Source organism: Danio rerio, chromosome 12 (assembly GCF_052040795.2).
Source record: "Danio rerio strain M-AB ecotype USA chromosome 12, GRCz13ab, whole genome shotgun sequence".
Lineage (NCBI taxonomy): Eukaryota > Metazoa > Chordata > Actinopteri > Cypriniformes > Danionidae > Danio > Danio rerio.
The window spans coordinates 9,591,549-9,612,017 of NC_141032.1; the positions used below are offsets into that span (position 1 = coordinate 9,591,549).

The 20,469-nt window shown below is 36.4% G+C and overlaps 1 protein-coding gene across 12 annotated transcripts in view; it reads right to left on the reverse strand.

Annotated features, from left to right (window-relative positions):
• The window catches only part of exoc6 (exocyst complex component 6), a 122,652-nt gene that overhangs the window by 31,261 nt on the left and 70,922 nt on the right, over nt 1–20,469 (reverse strand). For 7 of the 12 annotated variants that reach the window (XM_087274851.1, XM_087274849.1, XM_087274854.1 and 4 more), the window contains exons 16-18: nt 12,473–12,584; nt 12,257–12,391; nt 9,419–9,598 (exon numbers count right to left, since the gene is read on the reverse strand). In XM_087274851.1, coding sequence (XP_087130977.1) covers nt 9,419–9,598; nt 12,257–12,391; nt 12,473–12,584 — 427 coding nt within the window. Of the gene's footprint in view, nt 1–5,490; nt 5,521–9,418; nt 9,599–12,256; nt 12,392–12,472; nt 12,585–20,469 lie in introns of all 12 variants that reach the window. The other 5 variants (XM_087274847.1, XM_087274845.1, XM_087274848.1 and 2 more) reach the window with 1 other exon arrangement.

Sequence of the window (20,469 nt, forward strand, 5' to 3'; positions counted from 1 at the left end):
ACATTTTGCTTATAATTACATAGAAACAACTTCAAAATTAATTTAAGCAGAAAGACTGAATATATACTTTATTATGAAATACTTTTGTTATATTTATGACAAATCAAACCTAAAACTTATTAAGATAAACTTAATATTAAGTCGTTGCAATAAGTAGTATAGGAACATAATAAAAGCTGATTTAGATTAATATGATTTTTTTTCTCAAATATTTTTCAAATATACACTCATTGGTCAGTTTATTAGGTACACCTGTTCAACTGCTTGTTAACGCAAATTTCAAATCAGCCAATCACTTGGCAGCAACAAATGCATTTAGGCATGTAGACAAGGTCAAGACGATCTGCTGCTGTTCAAACAGAGCATCAGAATGGGGAAGAAAGGTGATTTAAGTGACTTTGAACATGGCATGGTTGATGGTGCCAGACGGGCTGGGCTGAGTATAAAATATCGAGTGAGCTACAGTTCTGTGGGCGCAAATGCCTTGTTGATGCCAGAGGTCAGAGGAAAATGGCCAGACTGGTTCAATCTGATAGTAAGACAACAGTAACTCAAATAACCACTCGCTGCAACCGAGGTCTGCGAAAGATCATCTCTGAACACACAACACGTCCAACCTTGAGACAGATGGGCTACGGCAACAGAAGACCACACCGGGTGCCACTCCTGTCAGCTAAGAACAGGAAACTAAGGCTACAATTTGCACAGGCTCACCAAAATTGGACAATATAAGATTGGAAAAATTTTGCCTGGTTCGATGAGTCTCGATTTCTGCTGTGACATTTTGAGAATTTGGCATCAAAAACATAAAAGTATGCATTTATTCTGCTTTGTATCATCGGTTCAGGCTGGTGGTGGTGTAGGGGATATTTTCTTGGCACACATTTTGGGTCCATTAGTACCAATTGAGCATCATCTCGACGCCACAGGCTACCTGAGTACTGTTGCTGACCATGTCCATCGCTTTATGACCACAGAGTACCCATCTTCTGATGGCTACTTCCAGCAGGATAATGCGCCATGTGATAAAGCCCAAATCATCTCAGACTGGTTTCTTGAACATGACAATGAGTTAGCTGTGCTCAAATGGCCTCCACAGTCACCTGAACTCAATCCAATGGAGCACCTTTGGGATGTGGTGAAAAGGGAGATTCGCATTATGGATGTTCAGCTGACAAATCTGCAGCAACTGTGTGTGCTATCATGTTAATATGGACCACAATCTCTGAGGAATTGTCCAGTATCCTGTTGAATCTATGCCGGGAAGGCTTAAGACAGTTCTGAGGACAAAAGGGGGTCCAACCAGGTACTAGAAAGGTGTACCTAATAAAGTGGCCGGTGAGTGATAATTGAGATTTCTTTATGTTGTCAAATTTTGCTAATTCTGCTTACTAAGGCTTGAAACGATGCAATAAGTAATGCTGACACACATTATTACAATTACAAATGAACTCTTCTATAAAAAGTCAAATGAGAATATTATATTTGATGCAAAGCTACATTTTCAGCATCGTCACTAATTACTTATGAGCTGATTAGTTTGCTTAATAATCTTTAACCTGAAACCGAATTGACATGTATTTAACAAATTGACTGCTCTTGTTCAAAAGTCTTATGAAAGGCTTGTGTCACAATGTAGCTAGATAGTATGATGAACAGACTGAAATATAAGATGTTCGTTTAAAAACTTCAGTATTTTCATAGCTTGGCAGCTCTAGTTGACTTTCACTTTTATTGGATTTGTACAGAAACTCATCTGGGTTTGGAAAATCATCAGGTTGAGTGAATAACACATAAGGTGAACTCTTTTTAAGAGTATGTCTATCTTGTACCTTTGGAAGTGCATTGCTTTCAAAATATGTATCCATAATTTATAAAAACATCTCTTAATTAAAGGAATGTATTTACCGTCAAGACATCCAAGATGTAGTTGTTTTTGTTCCATAGCAGAATATTAAATTATTGACCCAAAAAAATAAAAAGTTAAATTAAATAAATAACTTCCTGCCGAAGGTCTTATGAAGAAAAATGACCTGACATTATTTACAGCATTTAATTTACAGCCTCGTAAAGAAAGTCTGAAACACTTCTTTTTGTATTATAACATTTGTTTGTTTGTTCGTTTATTATGGTTTTAAATAGGATTAGCATTTAATGAGCAACATAATACACATGTACTACTTCTTTGAATGTTTTATTTTGCCTGCAAGTGTGTTTTTGACTCTCAAAGTGGAAGTAGCAGTTGACTTTAACCCTTCCCCTGCCATTGATGAGATATCCAGAGAGAGACGATTCCCCGTCAGAGATGAGTTTTTACAGTGTTATAGGTGTCTTGCGGCCAGGGAATCTGTGTTATAGGTGTCTTGCGGCCAGGGAATCTGTGTTATAGGTGTCTTGCGGCCAGGGAAGTCTTAGCACATATCCAGGTCTTTAGAGTTCAAAATACAATAAGCGTCAGAGTAAGTGTAAATCACGTCATATGTGAAAATGAAAAAGCATACAACTCGAAAATGCACTATTCAGATGTAAAATAATCTGATGCAAAACAAATGTTTAAGAGAAAATACTCAAAAAAAAAAAAATGTTGGCGGTGACTGGCAACTGCAAAAAATTTAACAAACAAACAAACAACAAAAACTGACAGGGAAATGAGTTATAAATCTTCAAGGACCACAATTTCAGCAAAAATATCTTAATTTGTGTTTTACTAATTAAAAAAACACTACATCTTACATCTTGGATGGTCTGAGACGAAAATGAGGAGGTAAATAAACCACAAATGTTCATTTTAAGATGAACTATCCCCACTATCATCAATGAAAATCCTGTCATTATTTACTCACCCTTGACTTGTTTCAAACCAATTTTTTTTTTTCGTTCTGTTTACCACTAATGAAGATATTTGGAATAATCTTGGAAACCTGCAACCAACTGACATTAACAGTAGCAAAAACAAATACTATAGAAGGTAATGGTCAACAGAACAAAAAAAAAAAATCATACTTGTTCAAACCAAGTCAAGGATAAGCAGTTTTTGGGTGAATTATCAAGGTGTTAATTAACGCCTAAAATCATAATCAGAGAAAATAATGACACAACACGGAAATGACAACACTCTTCCAACTCTTGAAAATCCACCATCTGCTGGATTTCAGTTGAGACAAACACACAAACACACTTTAACAAGTATCAGGTTTGCAGCAGTCGCTCATGCATGCCAACACAGCTCATAATGCGCAAGGTTAAATAGAGGAAAGACCTGGCAACAACACATATCAAACACTCAAACACACGTTAACAAAAAAAAAAAACCTCATGCAACAGCTGCTCCACCAGTACATGCTGACGACTAGCAAGGAAATCACTTACAAAATTTCACTTTAAGTACAAAGAAATGCAAACAAGGCTCGCTGCAAAAGTCTCATCATCAGTAATGTTATCAGTTTTACACACAACAAATAACAATGAATATTATTAATACATTATTTTACTGGTATTACTTTGTGTAATAGGCACCACACTGACCACCCAAGAATACGCATAACCAAATATAGAAAGCATAAAACAAAACTGCACTAAAATAAAAAATTTTCAAAAAAAAAAACATTATGATTAAATTATACTTATTTGAAAATATTTTAAGAGACATTCTTTCTAAATAAATACACAAATAACAAAGTGATGTGCGTGCTTTTGCTATGTTATGTTTGTTGTGTCTGTTATGAACGAAATATTGCAGGTAATAAAATTCAAGCCATGCTCACAATATCTCGCATGGATTTATTATAACATGATCAGAGCAGCAATCTTGTTTTAAAACCCCTAACGCTGTGCTCACATCTCTGCAAATGCAGTCATTAATGACCTCCATATATACTATGTTACCTGATGAAAGTCTTATCCACGTTTTAGGAACAACAAATAATAATTTGACTTCTAGTTGATCATTTGGTAACAGGAGTGGCTTGTATGAAAGGCAAAGGCCTCTAGATTACACTTATTTTACCAAAATAAAATATGATCATGCCTTGATTTTTAATTATTTAATTAGGACAGTACGGTCTGACTTTGCTTAGACAAAAGTCTTGTCACTTAACAGAAATAATGTACAGTATAGAATAGAAAGTCATGTTGCAGTGGATAAAGAATTAATATTGTGTTTGACTCCCATGAGCTTGGAGGACTGCATCCATACATCTCTGCAATGACTCAAATCACTTATTAATAAAGTCATCTGGAACGGCAAAGAAAGCGTTCCTGCAGGACTCCCAGAGTTCCTCAAGATTCTTGGTGTTTACCTTTAAAGCCTCCTCCTCCATCTTATACATGCTCAATAATGTTTATATCTGGTGACTGGGCTGCCCACTCCTGGAGCCTCTTGACCTTCTTTGCTTTCAGGAACTTTAATGTGGATCCTGAAGTATTAGATGGAGCGCTATCCTTCTGAAGATTTGCCTTCTCCTGTGGTTTGTAATGTAATGGGCAGCACGAATGTCTTGATACCAGTTGATGTTGCCATTCACTCTGCAGGTCTCTTGCACGTCCCCATACTGAATATCACCCCCAAACCATGATTTTTTCCTTCACCAGACTTGACTGATTTCTGTGAGAATCTTGGGTCCATGTGGGTTCCAATAGGCCTTGTGCAGTATTTCTGATGATTGGGAGGCAGTTTAACAGATGATTCATCTGAAAAAAATCTACCTTCTGCCACTTTTCCAAATTAACCACTAGAAGTCAAGTTACTATTTGTTGCTTTTACAACTGGGATAAACAACAAGACTTTTGTCAGATAACGCATGTCTGCTTATATTTGTAAATTGATCTTAAACAATTAAATGTAATGACATAAAGCTGTCTGGCTAGTAGTTTAGAATATTTCATTATGCAGAATCAAAAAAAAGCAGCATTCTGACTTGAGACACACTCTTTAGTGGTGAGATTATCATATAAGAGGATCCAAATCCAAAAATCCAAAAAACAAACAAAAAAAAAAACAATGTTGTAATAAAAAACTTTGCTTTTGTCTATACAAGATAGTCCAAATTGCATTTCTTTTATAGGCAAAATTAGTTTGAATTGAATTTTTTTATTATTTTGTGTTCCAAAGACAAGTAGTAATCTTACAGACTTGGAAGCAACATAAAAGTCATGTAAAGTGAGGATAAATTAGCATTTTTGGGTGAATAATCCCTTTAAATATTAAGACTAATGCTAGTGAATCTCAAGTAAGAATGGCACGGGTGTTCTGCAGATACTGGCATCAGCTTGAGACAATCATGGGCATCAGATCAAGGGCAGCATGCCAATCAATCCGGTTTACATACTGCATAACATGTGAAAAAAAAAAAAAGAAGCAAAACAAGGCTGACGGCAAGTGCACAGAGCTGACATGAACATGCAGTTTTAATGTCTTTTTTTTGTGTTTGTTTTTTTAAATATTGTACTTCTCCTCTTCCTCCTCTAGAATTTGAAGAGGGTTCTACTTACCGACATGGCAGCATGATCATTGTTGTTATTCTGAGCCCAAGAAAAATAAAACACGGACAGGGAAAGAAAGTATAGCGATAATAAATGGATAGACAAAGGAAAACCTGAAAAAAGCATGCCTGGCAGAACGTAAATAAAATAATCAAAGGATACATTCGCTTACAGGAAAAGATGTCACATTGTTGAGAAAACAAAGCATAGCCAACTTAAACTGAAGGTTAAATGATTTATTAAAAAAGGACAGGGCAGCTGAAGAGAGACGCAAGCAAGCTCTGTTATTTGGATTTATCTGTGCTGACTATGTGCATGAAACTATAGCTAGATTGATTGTTTTTGAGACTGAAGTGTATAATATGTTTGTGTAACGACAGATATAACATCACATATGAAATTACACAGCAAAAATGATTTTCTTACTTAGATTTCTCTTGTTTCTAGACCAAATACCTCAAAGTTCTTAAATCAAGAAGCATATTCTATATTAGCAAAACATTACATTTACATTTAATCAAATAGCACAGCAGTTCCCAAACTTTTCAGCCCACGACCCCCAAAATGACAATGCACAAGACTCTCGACGCCCAATATCCTCTGAGGTGGTTATAAATACAGAAACTTTGATTGCAATAGCAATAGACACACCAATAGACCCAAGTCTATTCTTCGTTTAATTTTTTAAATGTATGTGCGTGCTGTAAATGGTCCAGAAAGTTTAACCTGGTGTTATAAATCAATATGCAGCATCTGACGCGATTGCTGTGCTTTTAATATAATGCAGTTACCCCAGGGGTCGCAATCTAACAGAACTATAAACTACTATAGTAACTATATAGTATATAATAACTATAAACAACAATCCTATCTCTTCAGCAGGTTATGGATAAAATATGGTAATTCTTATGGTTTAATAAAAATAAATAGATTTTTGAAAATCACCAGGTGACCCCCCCCCTTCGTTGTGCCACGACCCCTCGGGGGGTCCCGACCCCCACTTTGAGAACCACTGATATAGCAGATGCTTTTGTCCAAAGCGACTTACAATTGAGGAGTCATTCAGTGATTTAACAAAAAAGGCAATAAACACAAATTAGTTATACAAAGTAACTTGTTTATGCTCAGAGAATTTAGTGCTAAAGTAATGCTGTGTTCACACCAGGGGCCTCATGTATCAACGCTGCGTACGCACAAAAACTTTGCGTACGCCAGGTTTCACGCTCAGAATCGCTCACGTTTGGATTTACTAACAATGAACTGAACGTGGGAATGTGCGCAGGTTCACGGCAATTTCTGGCTGGCGTACGCACATTTTTTGTGCATGTCTGTTTTATTTACATTGACGACTCCTAGAGGCAGTTGTGTTAAATTCTTCTCTACAAAGTGTCTGATCCTTGCAATGGCAGCTGTATGAGACGGGTTCATCTAGTAGGTATGTAAGATTTCCATACCATACAGTTGACCAGCTAAACATTAAAGCACAATTTGCAGCGGTCGCCTGTTTTCCCAATGTAATCTGAGCAATCTACCACACGCACATTGCTATAAAGACACTATCTGAAGATGAATTTGCATGCGTGAATCAGAAACATTTCCATTCAATAAATGTGCAAATAAAATATGATGCACAAACTTATTGATGATTCCTACTTGTCTTTCTCGTGATAAATAGTGGGCAAAATCTGATATGTAGCGGGAAAAAAAAGAAGAAAGAATTCATCAGACGCTGGATTCGAACCGAGTTTAAGCTCGAACGTGTCAGTTCATGATCACATGCGTCGTATGAGCTGCGCCACTGAGACTACTAAGGGTAGTGCAGCATTTTATAGATATAAACCACACTATTTCTTTCTTAAATGCACTCAAGGCGATGTTCAGACCCAACTGTGATAACCGTATCAGCTAAACTCTCCCACTCTATTTTTCTCTTTTGTTGTTAATTCCGGAGAACAAACTTGCAAATAACACCGCTTTTCTTCAGTCTGCCTCCGAAAGCAGCACCTCCAATTCACATTCTGTTCAAAGTTTCTCTTTTTGCTTGATTTTGCCGTTGCTTTTTCGTTGGGTTTTGCCATTAGCATAGTCATTAGCATATTCATACGGGGGAGGAGGCAGGGAGGGGTTTTGTGCTCGTGCATGTTGCGCTCAGTTTCACGTTCATTCGGATGTACAAAAGAATATGCGTGAGATTCGGCTTTGTGCAGACATTTACAGCTTTGTGCGTACGCAATGTTTTAGTAAGATTTCCACGCAAGTCTTCGTACATGAGGCCCCAGATGCGGCTTGCGCATTTAAAATTACGAAATTCCTGCGTAAATAGACATGTAAACATTTTGAGTTTACTCGCCTTATTTGCACATCAAATTTGCTTCATTCATGCATCGAAATCACTTCACAATAGATGCAGATTTATGTTATGGGCAGGGTTTGTCTGCTCTGTGATTTTAATTTTGTTGCTAAATGGCTGAAGGATTTATTGAGAAAATAGATGTGCTTTATAAAGGCTAAAAAACTGCGTAGATCCGTTCGGAGACATGTCTAAGTCTACTAGATCCTTTCAGAGGTGTACCCAGCTCTGTGAGTTCATCAACTCCTCCAGAAACTATACATGGGTGATGAAAGCTCTCAGTGCTGCTTCCGACTTAGCCAAGCCCAGTGTGATGACCTGTTGTCTAGTGTCGGCAGGAGGATTTCACCTCGGGACATCAACAACAGGCGCTACGCTATAATCACACCCCCTACAAAAGCAAGCTCGTGATTGGTTAAAATAATGCCAATGTTCAGATAACTAAAGTTCAGATTTTCCAACTCGAGCGATTCACGCTTCAAATGCGCAAAACGATACATTCACGATGTGTAATTTCGTAAGAATCGCACCACATGACGTCTATTAGCATCTTTGTATTGACTTAACATGTAAATCACTCGCGTTTGACGATGCGGCTGTTTATTGTTTGTTTGTTTTTTTGGAGAGAGAGAAAGAGAGCGAGTGAGTGAGAGATTTATCATTATTGTTTAATTTGTATTTTGATTTATTATTATTATACTACATATTATAATACTATACTACTATTTACTTTGTTTAAATATATATTTATGTTTTTAATGTAACTTTATAAATGCTTTGGTAATACATTTGTAACATTTATCATGCCAATAAAGCAATTATTGAATTTAATTGATTGAATAGGTGGTTTGTCAAGCCTACTCACCTGCCCACTCACTGCACACTTCATAAATGCGCAGTGTTTGTGTCGGTTAATGTGTCAGTGAGATAAATGAGCGTGTTTGCTACAGGTGGTTTGTCAAGCCCACTCACCCATGTGAGGCACACTCAGAATGTGTAGTATTTTGGGTAGGTATGTGGTGTGGTGAGGGAGAGAACAGGGTTCTTGGTTTTATTCACCCGGTTTCTCAAGGTGCTCTCAGAAATGATGTGCTCAGACAAAATATTGTTTTGTTTTGAGAAAAATGTCAAAAATAAGTTAGTTTTCCATTAAAATCAAGTAAAATAATCAGCCAATGGGGTAACTATTCGTATGTCAAAAGGCAAAACAATTGTGTAAATTTCCCTTACACCATTGGCAGATTATTTAGCTTGTTTTTAAGGAAAAACTTATTTGGAAGATTATTTCCTAAAACAAGAGCACATTTTTGCTGGTCTAGAAAATTCTTCTTGATTTAAGAATGTTTAGATATTTGGACTAGAAACAAGACAAAAAATCTAGGTGGGGAAAAGCATTGTTTGCAGTGTATGTTTTGACTTGAATTGTGGAAACTAAAAAATGTCCTACAACCTTTCGCCTACGTCAAAACACCTATAAACGCCACAGTGGTTTTGACGGAACACATGCAATAACACACATTGACTGGTGATCGATCACAAAACCGTGACGAGACTGACTCCTGGTGGATAGGATGGTGTGGAACTTACCGGAAGGTGGGTGAAGACCTGGAAGGTGCTGCGCAGGAAGTTAATGAGGTCCATGAGGTAGCCGCTGGCCCTGCCATCCGACTCCGCCATTCCCCATTCATAATCCGCCAGCTGAATGAACTCGTCGATCTTCTGGTTGAGTTTAGTGTAGATTTCCCCTTCAGCTGCATGTCTGGCATCCTGACAATAAGAACATGTGCATATGAATTCTTAAGAAGTCTTCTAACACTAATACAACCAATTTCCATGTAATACCAGCATGCCTTTAAAGGAACACTCGACTCTACCCAAAAAAAAAACGCCTTATTTTACAAGTTGAGTTAAGGTTGAATCTATTCAGCTGTTCTCTAGTGCCATGTCTGAAATAGCATAGTACGCTAAAAATAGTATGCGAGCCGAGTAGTATGTCCGAATTCAAAGAATTTGAAAATCATTATGCGAGAAGTACCTGGATGACCTACTACTTCTGGCTAGATTCTGGAGTGTGCATCCGATGCACGCTACCCTATCATATGATGCCACACCAGAGAATTCCGTCGAGTGATCAAGACAAAATGGTGGATGTAGTATGAAGTTCCATTCATACTACTCACATTCATACTGTATAGGAGGTACTTTTCTAATGTTCGAATAATAAAATTCTAATTCAAATGTAGTACATACTGAGTAGTACGCGATTTCGGACATAGCCCAGGTCTGGCGGGAGCACTTTTATGTTAGCTTAGCTTAGCATAAATCAATGAATTGAATTAGACCAAGAGCATCCCGCAACTTTCCATTGAAAACTGCTTTTATTCCAGCCAAACTAAAGGAAATAACTATAACAGCAAACACTGTCAAAATTTCCTTGCTTTGTTAAGATTTAAACTTTCACAGAAGAACTAATAAATTTGCCTCGGGTCACACTTTATTTTGATGGTCCGCTTTTGAATTTAGGTTATATTGTATCTACATGCCAACTAATTCTCATTAGATTATGAGTAGACTGTTAGGTTGGGGTTAGGGTTAAACTTGGTTTAGTGTAAGTTGACATGTACTCGCAAAGTTTCTTATAGTCAGTTAAATGTCAGTATCAACAGAAATTAAGTAAACAGTCTACTACTACACAAATGGACCATCAAAATACCTTGTCTTGAACTCTAAATATACACATATATCTACTTTTTATGGAAAGTTTATGGAAATGCTACTTTTGAGTTACATTTTTTTTATACCTGCTTGAGGAGCTGCATTTAATGACACACTGTATAACCTACACCTTCATTTACCTAAATTAAAAACTAATAAAATAACTTGTCAGGTTACTGAAAGCAATGTGTTTGCTACTTTTGCATTTTTGTCTTATTAGTTCAGTAAAATCACTGTCCATTGAGACTTTAATCCCCTTTTCTTCCATGTGTTCAAAATGACCAGAATATTTCCATCACAGAAATGTAAGGCTCTGCCATCTTGTTTTCTGTCTGTTCTCGTGGGGATCTCATTTTCTGATTGAGTGTGATTTAACATGATTACACAAATTTTAATACAGCAAATTATTTTTAAAAGCGTATTAATTAATCCAAAATGTACTTTTACTCTTAGAAAAGTAATATTATTACAGAACTTGCGTTATCCCCAACACTGTGTATACACACACACATGTTTGTTTTTGTGAAAAGTGAGGACATTACATGTGTTTCTATTAATTTTATACTGTCCAAACCGTATATTATATTGCCCTCATCCCACCCCACCCCTAAACCCAACCATCACAGGAGACAGTGGACAGCTTTACTCTCTGATTAAACTCATTCTGTAGAATTTATAAGCATTTTGAGAAATGAGGACGTCACTAATGTCCTCATATTTCACCTCCTTTTTGTAATACCTGTGTCATACCCATGTCATTATACAGATTTGTGTTCTGATATGTCACAAAAACATGTACACACACACACACACACACACACACACACACACACACACACACACACACACATATATATATATACATACAGTTGAAGTCAGAATTATTAGCCCCACTTTGAATTTTTTTTTTCATTTTTAAATATTTCCCAAATGATGTTTAACAGAGCAAGGAAATTTTCACAGTATGCCTGATAATATTTTTACATCTGGAGAAAGTCTTATTTGATTTATTTCAGCTAGTTTTCAATTTTTTAAAAGCCATTTTAAAGTCAAAATAATTAGTCTACAGAAAAAAAACATCGTAATACAATAACTTATTACAGGCTAATTACCCTAACCTGCCTAGTTAACGTAATTAACCCAGCTAAGCCTTCAAATGTCACTTTAAGCAGTATAGAAGTGTCTTGAAAAATATCTAGTAAAATATTATTTACTGTCATCATGGCAAAGATATAAGAAATCAGTTATTAGAAATGAGTTATTAAAACTATTATGCTTAGAAATGTGTTGAAAAAAGCTACTCTCCGTGAAACAGAAATTGAGGGAAAAAATTAAACAGGTGGGCTAATAATTCTGACTTCAACTGTATATATATGTATTCAATGTAAAACAACGAAATGTGAAAATTCTTATGTAACTCTTTATAATCAAACTTAAGCAATAGGAACAAGCTGCTGCGCGTTTAATGACTCAAAAAAGTAGGTCATCGGAAAACACCGCCGTTTAGACACATTTAACACCCTGGAATCAAAACAAGCTCTTGATGGAGTTCATGAGGCCTGAGGCGGCTGCTGTCCCTGGAGTCGATGACAGTTTTCTCTGAATACAACACACCACTCCAGACGGCAGACCTCTGATCACAGTGAGCCCATGGCAGAATTGCGGCAATACGACCGTAATTAAAGAACATGTCTGTGAATGACTTTTTACCTTGAAGGTGGAAAGCCCGTAAAGTCTTGTGGTGTGAACCGTTTCCGGGGAAACATTGGTGATGTTCGTGATAAAATCCTCCAGGTATTTACATGCGTGCTCTAAGTGGGTGGTGTTGATGATGATTTGAACAAGCTGCAAACATAAAAAAAGGTGTGTCATTTTCAAACTGGGCTTCAACAGGCAGAATGAGGCAAGTCTTCGCATCAATACTACCTCTGTTAATCCAATGTGTGGTTTTTTGATGAGGTTTTGTAAGCAGCTGCTCAAGGTCCTCGTCAACAGCAGGTTGGTGGATTTACGGAGCATGTCGTCGATCTCGGTTGAGCTGAAACAAAAATAAAAAAACAAATATGTTCAGTCAAGGCATAGTTTCGTAAAGCTTATTATGATTTTTTTAAGTCATGGTAATATATAACCAGGGCGGAAAATGCTATGGTTCCATCCAAAAATGCAAAGTAGACTTATGCACAAAACTGAAATATCACATAAAACGTTTGTGAATAAAGTAGTGTTTCCATCCAGTGAAACAAAAATAAAAAATAAATAAAAATGAAATCGCCACTTCCTGATCATATATAATCAGGTGGAAAATAGCTATGTTTGCATTCAAAAATGCAAAGTAGGATTATGCACAAAACTAAAATATCACATAAATTTTTTTTGAATAAAGCACCATTTCCATCCAGTGAGACACAAAAATATTAATTAAATATTAATTAAAAAATTATAAAACTGAAATTTCACATAAAACATTTGCGGATAAGATACCATTACCATCCAGTGAGACAAAATATTACTAATAATAATAAAATAATAAAAAAATAAAAATAATTTATATACATAACTAGGGGGAAAACCAGGGGGAAAATAGCTGTTCCCATCTAAAAATGCTAAATATACTTATGCAAAGAACTGGAATATCACAAAAACATTTGCGAATAAAGTAGTGTTGCCATCAGGTGAGACAAAAAAAAGAAAAATTTCAAAAATAAATAAATAAAACCATAATAAAAATGACACTTCCTGATAATATATAACCAGGGGGAAAATAGTTTTCGCACAAAACTTAAACATCTCATAAAACATTTGCAAATAAAGCACCATTTCCATCCAGTGAGACACAAAAAAATTAATTAAATATTAATTAAAAAAATAAAAATAAAACAAATTTTACATAAAACATTTGCGAATAAGATACCATTTCCAACCAGACAAAATAATAATAATAATCAAATAATTTTAAAAATATAATTAATTTATATACATAACCAGGGGGAAAATAGCTATTCCCATCCAAAAATGCAAAATATACTTATGCACAGAACTAGAATATCACAAAAACATTTGCGAATAAAGTAGTGTTTCCATCAGGTGAGACCACAAAACAAAAACAAAAAAAAAAACAAAAAAACAATACAATACAAAAAAAAAAACAATAATAAAAATGACACTTCCTGATAATATATAACCAGGGGGAAATTAGCTTTCGCACGAAACTTCAATATCGAATAAAACATTTGCAAATAAAGAAGTATTTCCATGTAGTGAGACAAAAAAATGTAAACTATAATAATAATAATAATAATAATAATAAAAATATATTTTCTGATATATATATATATATATATATATATATATATATATATATATATATATATATATATATATATATACCAGGAGGAAAAAATTGCGGTTTCCATCCAAAAATCAAAGTAATCAAATGGGATTAAAAAAATGGGATACTTGCTGTTTCCATTAAGTATTTTTTTCAAGGTATTTCAAACTAAAATAAAAATAAAAAATGTACTTTAGAGCAGTAATCTCAATACTGTGAAACTGTAAAATTTTTATCCAAAGTTATTATAATGTCAGAATCTTATAGCAGCCCATGCATAATCTTATAATCAGCCCTAGAGTCAAGGTAAGTAAATTATGTCATGGAGTGTACTGAGTATAGTATGCCTGCTGTCTGCACTCATTAGCACTGCCGTAGCCCTACTGTTGTCCAGCTTGCTTGTAAGGTGTGAGTGTTTACAGGACACCGCTGGCTGGTGTTGATTTTGCGGTTGGAGAGCGTGTGTCTCAGCATGAGGTGTTGATTAGGGGGAGTGATCAGGTGGAAAATGCTCCATGAAGAGGCGCAGAGGTCGCTCATTATCGCTTGCTTAAATAACAAAGAAACCATTAGAGAGGAGTGTGAAATCTCCAGTCGTTTGCATTGATTAGAGAGGCACAGGAGGAGAAAAGACTGTTGGATCAATTAATAAGTGTTCTGACTGCCTCATGTGGGTCTCCTCAGTCCTCATACCGTTCAAAGCAAAAGAGGTTTCATCGTTTGGCCTGCTGTCTGTGGAAATGTTTGGGCCAGCATTGGCTAAAGAATCAGCAATGGCGGAAAAGGGAAATATGAAAGATCTGTGTTATAGATAAAGCAACTATTGTGTCTGGCTCTCGAATCCGATTGGCTGATGGTCAGGCCATATTCTACAATAACAGCACTCGTACAGCCTCCTTCTGTATTACTCCGCCCACATAGAGTGACAGCAGATCAATATTCATTACAGTTTGACAGACATTGCAGCTGTTGGACAACATAAAGTAGTTTTAGGGCTTTTATGTGAGAATGTAATTGTTTATATTGCAGTTTATTTATAAGGAAAGTGCCTATTTTAAATATTTATAACTTCAGAGATACAGAGCGTCGGCATTTATCAGACTGTCATACTGAGCAGAGCAAAGACGGCTGACGTTCCGCCGGAAGATGGCGACAGAGACCGCATAATAAGCCCTAAGAGGAGAAAAACTCAGCGTAGTTTGAAACTACAGCTGATCAATTCATTATTAAACAGATAAGTGACATCCTAAGTCAATCTCTCTCTTGTATGTTGTAGTGCTGTAGTTATACTATAGTCTGGTGGTGTTTCTGGTAGTCTTTGTTTTGCTCTGGCTTTGTCGGGGTTAATTATTTCTCAATTGCAACAGAGAACTAGTGGGAAATGTCTCTAGACTGATGGCATTTTTTGCCGTTCAGCCTTATAATCTTAAAATGTGAGCAAAACCACCTGTTTTGTCATCCCTTTAGATATTACACTAGAGAATCATTCAAATACTAGCTTTAAAGTGACGTTTATGAAGGATCAACAGCTTCTGCTGTTCTGACGTCAGCTGCAGATGTAAATGAATGGCAGAAGACAGTAGTTCCTCATACAAAAGATTTGATTTTCTATTTTATTTACACGATTATGTCTTTGAACTGTTGTATAAATGCAATATCATACTCGTTGCGGTGCGATATATGGCTCGGAACTGGTGGGGGGCAATAAGGCACTCTATTATATGACACACACTAGTATATGAATGTAATATTAATATAATATAAATTCACACTATTATAAGTGGTTATAAAAGTCACTTTGTTAACAGTAGAGTTTAATTTTAAATAATCAAAAAGTTTACAGATCAAGGTCCCATAATGCAATAAGAAAGCATACATAAATAGAAAACACAGGTGAATGAATTTTAAATCTTGGACAAGTATTGTAATATGTCAATAATAAAATCAATAATAATATATTAATTAAAATCATTTGAAGTCATTCTTGGTTAGCGCAATATATCGTTTCAGCATCGAAGTCTGCAATAGTAACATAGTCGCAGAGATCTGCAATGTACTTGGAATTATAGTTGACCAGACATTACAGTTACAACACAGCAGAGTCATTTCATGGTAATGATTTCGGCTGTTCTGCCGTCAGCTGCAGATGTCAATGAATGGCGGAAGGAAGTAGTTCCTTGCACAAAAAGGTTTTTGGGACTCTCTGTGTTTGATTTTCTTTTTTATATACACAACAATGCCGTCAAACTGTTGTATAAATGCAAAATCACCGGATAGCAGTGCAATATAGCTGTATATCAGCACTGGTGGGACACTAAGGCACGCCTCCAACCAGTGCCGATATAAAGCCATATCGCACTGCTACACATGTGATATTTCTTATTCATATATATATATATATATTGTCTATTTTAATACACCTGTACATACATTGTTCATTTGCATATTTTATTCTTATTTTTATATTGCTTGTTACTTTTTAAACTCCTTTATTATATATTTTTCCCCATTACTGTCATTCTATTGCATGCATTGCTTATTCTCTGTATGTGTTTGTAACATTATTTTCCTGAAACTAGAAAATAATTAGAATATAACTTTAAACATAATATGAAAACCTTATGGGTTGTGCAAAAAAAGCAAAAATAATAAAGCGACAAATCCCATCACGTAGTTTAAAGATGAAAATAATCTTTAACCTAAAATAATCTCTCTTAAAATAAGAGCAAATCAAATGCTGAAAAACAAAAAAAAGATATAATTTTAAAAAGTTATTAAGATAAAACACTACTTGATATATGACATCCAATTCACCTAAAACATTGCAAATAATGTTAAAAAGCAACAGTAATCAACACGTCACCATTTTCCTCAGAAAACATTTCTAGAGATGCTGCTGACTTGAAATTTTCACCTGATGTTGGTAACAACCAAAGAAATCCATATATGAAAGGAAAACAAATCTAATTAGTTTACAAATGAAGTTATGTGTAATAAAATGACAAAGCAAAATATTGAACACATAAAGAAAGGGAAGTGTAGAAAGGCAGTGAAAGCCCAGACAGCAGCTGAAATCTCTCAGTAGTTCTTCAGCAAACCTCTGTCCTTCATCAGCGTAAAGTAATATTAGCGGCTTCAGTCCAACATCCACAATACCAGGATGGCGAAGATCAAATAAGAATGGACATTTCAGTAAGACAATGATCCAAAAAACAGCCAAGGAATCTCTCAAATGCTTTCAGAAAAAGAAAATCAAGCTATTGACCTTATTCTAAAATGCGGAAGTGCGCCTGTTTTCACGATTGTCTTAGAACTTCAGATTCAGTCGCCTATGGGGGAAATGACTACGAATAATAAACAGCAGCAAAACGGTCAAATTACTTGCTCTACAAACAAATGTTTGCATGAGCAGTTTTTAACGTCAAAAAATGAATGGAAGTGAATGAGACCGGAAGTCTCAAGCCAAAAAGATTCAAATGGCAGCGCCCGCTCATCGGAGAAGAATAAAGTGAATAGAATGGCCCAGCCAATCACCTGACCTGAATCCAATAGAAAATACAAAATAAAGATTATGTTGTGAAAAGAGGCAAGACGATTAGACTTCGACAAAGCAACCGATTGCTCCATATTTTACATTTATTTACAGAGCCCTCATGTTTTGATCTTCTAATGGTCGATGGTTCAACAAGCTTGAACTTTGGAATGCAGCGACATACCAGACTTGATGCACAAACTCGCATTTCCGGTCTGCCGCATTCGTGTGCGTACGAATGGAAGTCTATAGGTGAAAAGTGCAGTGCGACTATAGCTTTATGCTAGAAAAGCTGTTGCTGCAAAAAAGTTGCAGCTTTAAGTACAATTACATCCTGATACACCAGATGACCTTGGATCTCTGTTGATCAACAGGGCTGCTTTGTCTGTGATGGACGGCGGGAGGTAAAATCCACCAGCTATGTGCACTTCTAACCCTCTGGGAAAGAATTTGGGGTGCCAATGACAAGCACAACACAGACCCCTCACAACGGCCAGCCGAATGCCACAGAGCTTAAAGAGAACAAATATTGGCAGAAGGGATGGCTGGAGGTGAAGGGGAGGGTGGCGCTTTTAAAGACAGACTCAAACCCGTAAATAAAGGCTTCCCATGGAGAGAGTCATGTCACAATAACAGCTCCACAAGCCCATACTGACAGGTCAAGAGATGAGTGACAACTGACTGACAACTTCTGTCTTCTGTTTGGTTAACAAGAGCGATTCTGGTGACACTTTACCTAAAGGGGTGTTCATAAGACATTCTTAAGAGGTGACATTACACATTTATAATCAAGATACATGGCATGAATATGAACAAGATTGTATGCGTGCTTTTGAAAACTGTCATATACATTAATGCAGAGTTCAGACTGCATGATTTTCAAGGTAATCGTTTCACAGATGTTTTCACACTGCATGACTATCTGGGTTAGCGTTTTGTCACTGCTTTGTTTACACTGCAAGATGAATCAGGGGGTTTAACACTGCATGACTTTATAGGAATAGGAAGTATCGCCGACAACTTTGCCCAAACGACATCTCACAACCAAAAACATGTAGTATTTCTTTTGTTATTACCTACATAATGAGAAAGAAGCTTTTAATGGAGTAGAAAATGTGCATATTTGCTCACCTGGGTTTGAAGGGAATTAGCAATTTCCCCTCAGCTTTTTCTTTTTTGACCTGGTTGTGGTATTGCTCACGACACGTCAAACAGACACAGGTGCTGCTGACAAATTTTCACTCATTTTCTCCACATTTCTTGGGTCCAAATCAACTGTTCATAAGCACTTTTAATTTCTCCTATAACCTCCCGCTGACCTGCAGATACCCACACTAGAGGATGCTGCTCTCTCATTGGCTGTAGGTGATCGCCGATGTTATTTTCTGTCAAAAGTCCTTTCACACGACATGATCTGAATCGCCGAAAGGTCCAGATATTGATAACACTTTAGAATAACTATCCGTAATAACTAGGGATGTAACGGTATCAGAATTTCACGGTTCGGTAATACCTCGGTATGAATGTCACGGTACGGTATTTATTGAATCATTTACAGAAAAAACAAAACTTTTGAAAATACTCCAAAAAAGTACCAGAAGTGTCAATGACATACAAATTAGTCATCTATCTGTAAGCTTTGAAACAGGAACTTCAATTTTAATAACAAAAAATTATTAAACCATGTAAAAAAATAAAGTTTCAATTTAGTATTGTTGAAAACTCATCACATTCAACATTTAATCACTCACTCACTTAGATAGAGATGGGTTTAAAGGAAAATTATCATATAACTATAATCTGGTAAAAGCTGGGATCTCTGGGCATGTCCCCTGCAACAGAAAAAAACCCTCTCATTTGGGACTGAGGTTTCTGGGACAAGAGAGATATGACTTGGCCCATGTTGACAGCAGTGGGTAACGTTGTGCATTGTCTTTCCCCCACTTGAGAAGACAAACCATGAGTGAGATAGAGGTCTCTTTGCGGTACAAGTCAATGTCTGCATCAATCTGAACAGTGTGCTGTGTTTCTGCAGTCCCCATGACTGCTATTAGTCGTATTCCCCAACTTGCAGGCACGTGCACACATAGGGCTCAACCTGTGCAGTGCACATGCCCTTTTTAGTCTTGGATAGAAAATGCCCTTCCAAAACGATCAAAAGTGCCCCCGCGACGCGACACAACCTCCGTCCAGCCCTTCAGTAGGTGCGCGACAACACCGCTCTTGAGTATGCGCGCTCAACTCCCCCTCGGCGCTTTACAATACGCGTGCGACAACACAGCTGTTCAGAACTCGCGCGACAACACCGCTATTCAGTACGCGCGCGGCGACAACACCCGCTTTAGGTTCGATCATTTCCATCTTTTTTTCATCTCCGCAACTAGCAGCACACTCCATTTCCGCATTACTGGATCTGTAGCGACAACAGACCGTAAGGGATGATGGCCACGCCTGGGCTGATGGGAAATGTAGTTTCAGCTACCTCCCGTTCGCTTCATTCGCCTGAGCAAATTTTCTCAGAAGACCTATAGTTTTACCGAATCATGCGACTTCGGTAATATCGAAAAAAATTAATATTGCGGTATGACGGTATTTACAATACCGTTACATCCCTAGTAATAACTAATTAATAGTCCATTAATAAACAGTTTGTTAATGGGTTATAAATGACTTGTTTAATAATAGTTAATAGTTTGTTAATAATTTATAATTGTAACTTATAGATACGAGCTGTTAGTTGACAAGTTATAAATTACTTGTTAACTATATTTTACTGGTTTATAACTCTACCTAATAAATTAGTGATTGATCATAAACAAGCTGTTAAGGGTGTCACGATCCTCCAAACCCTCGATTCGATTACATTTTCGATTCTAAAAGCACGATTCGATTCGATTTTTGATTATGAATAATTAATTAATGACCAATTAATTATTTGTAGCCTACCGTTTAAACTACCTGACCTGCATGGTCTTTGTTTTACCCATAAACAAATCATACAGTAAATGAATAAAGGCAAGATACACACATAATTACCACCTGTCAATCACTTTTTTCTGCGGG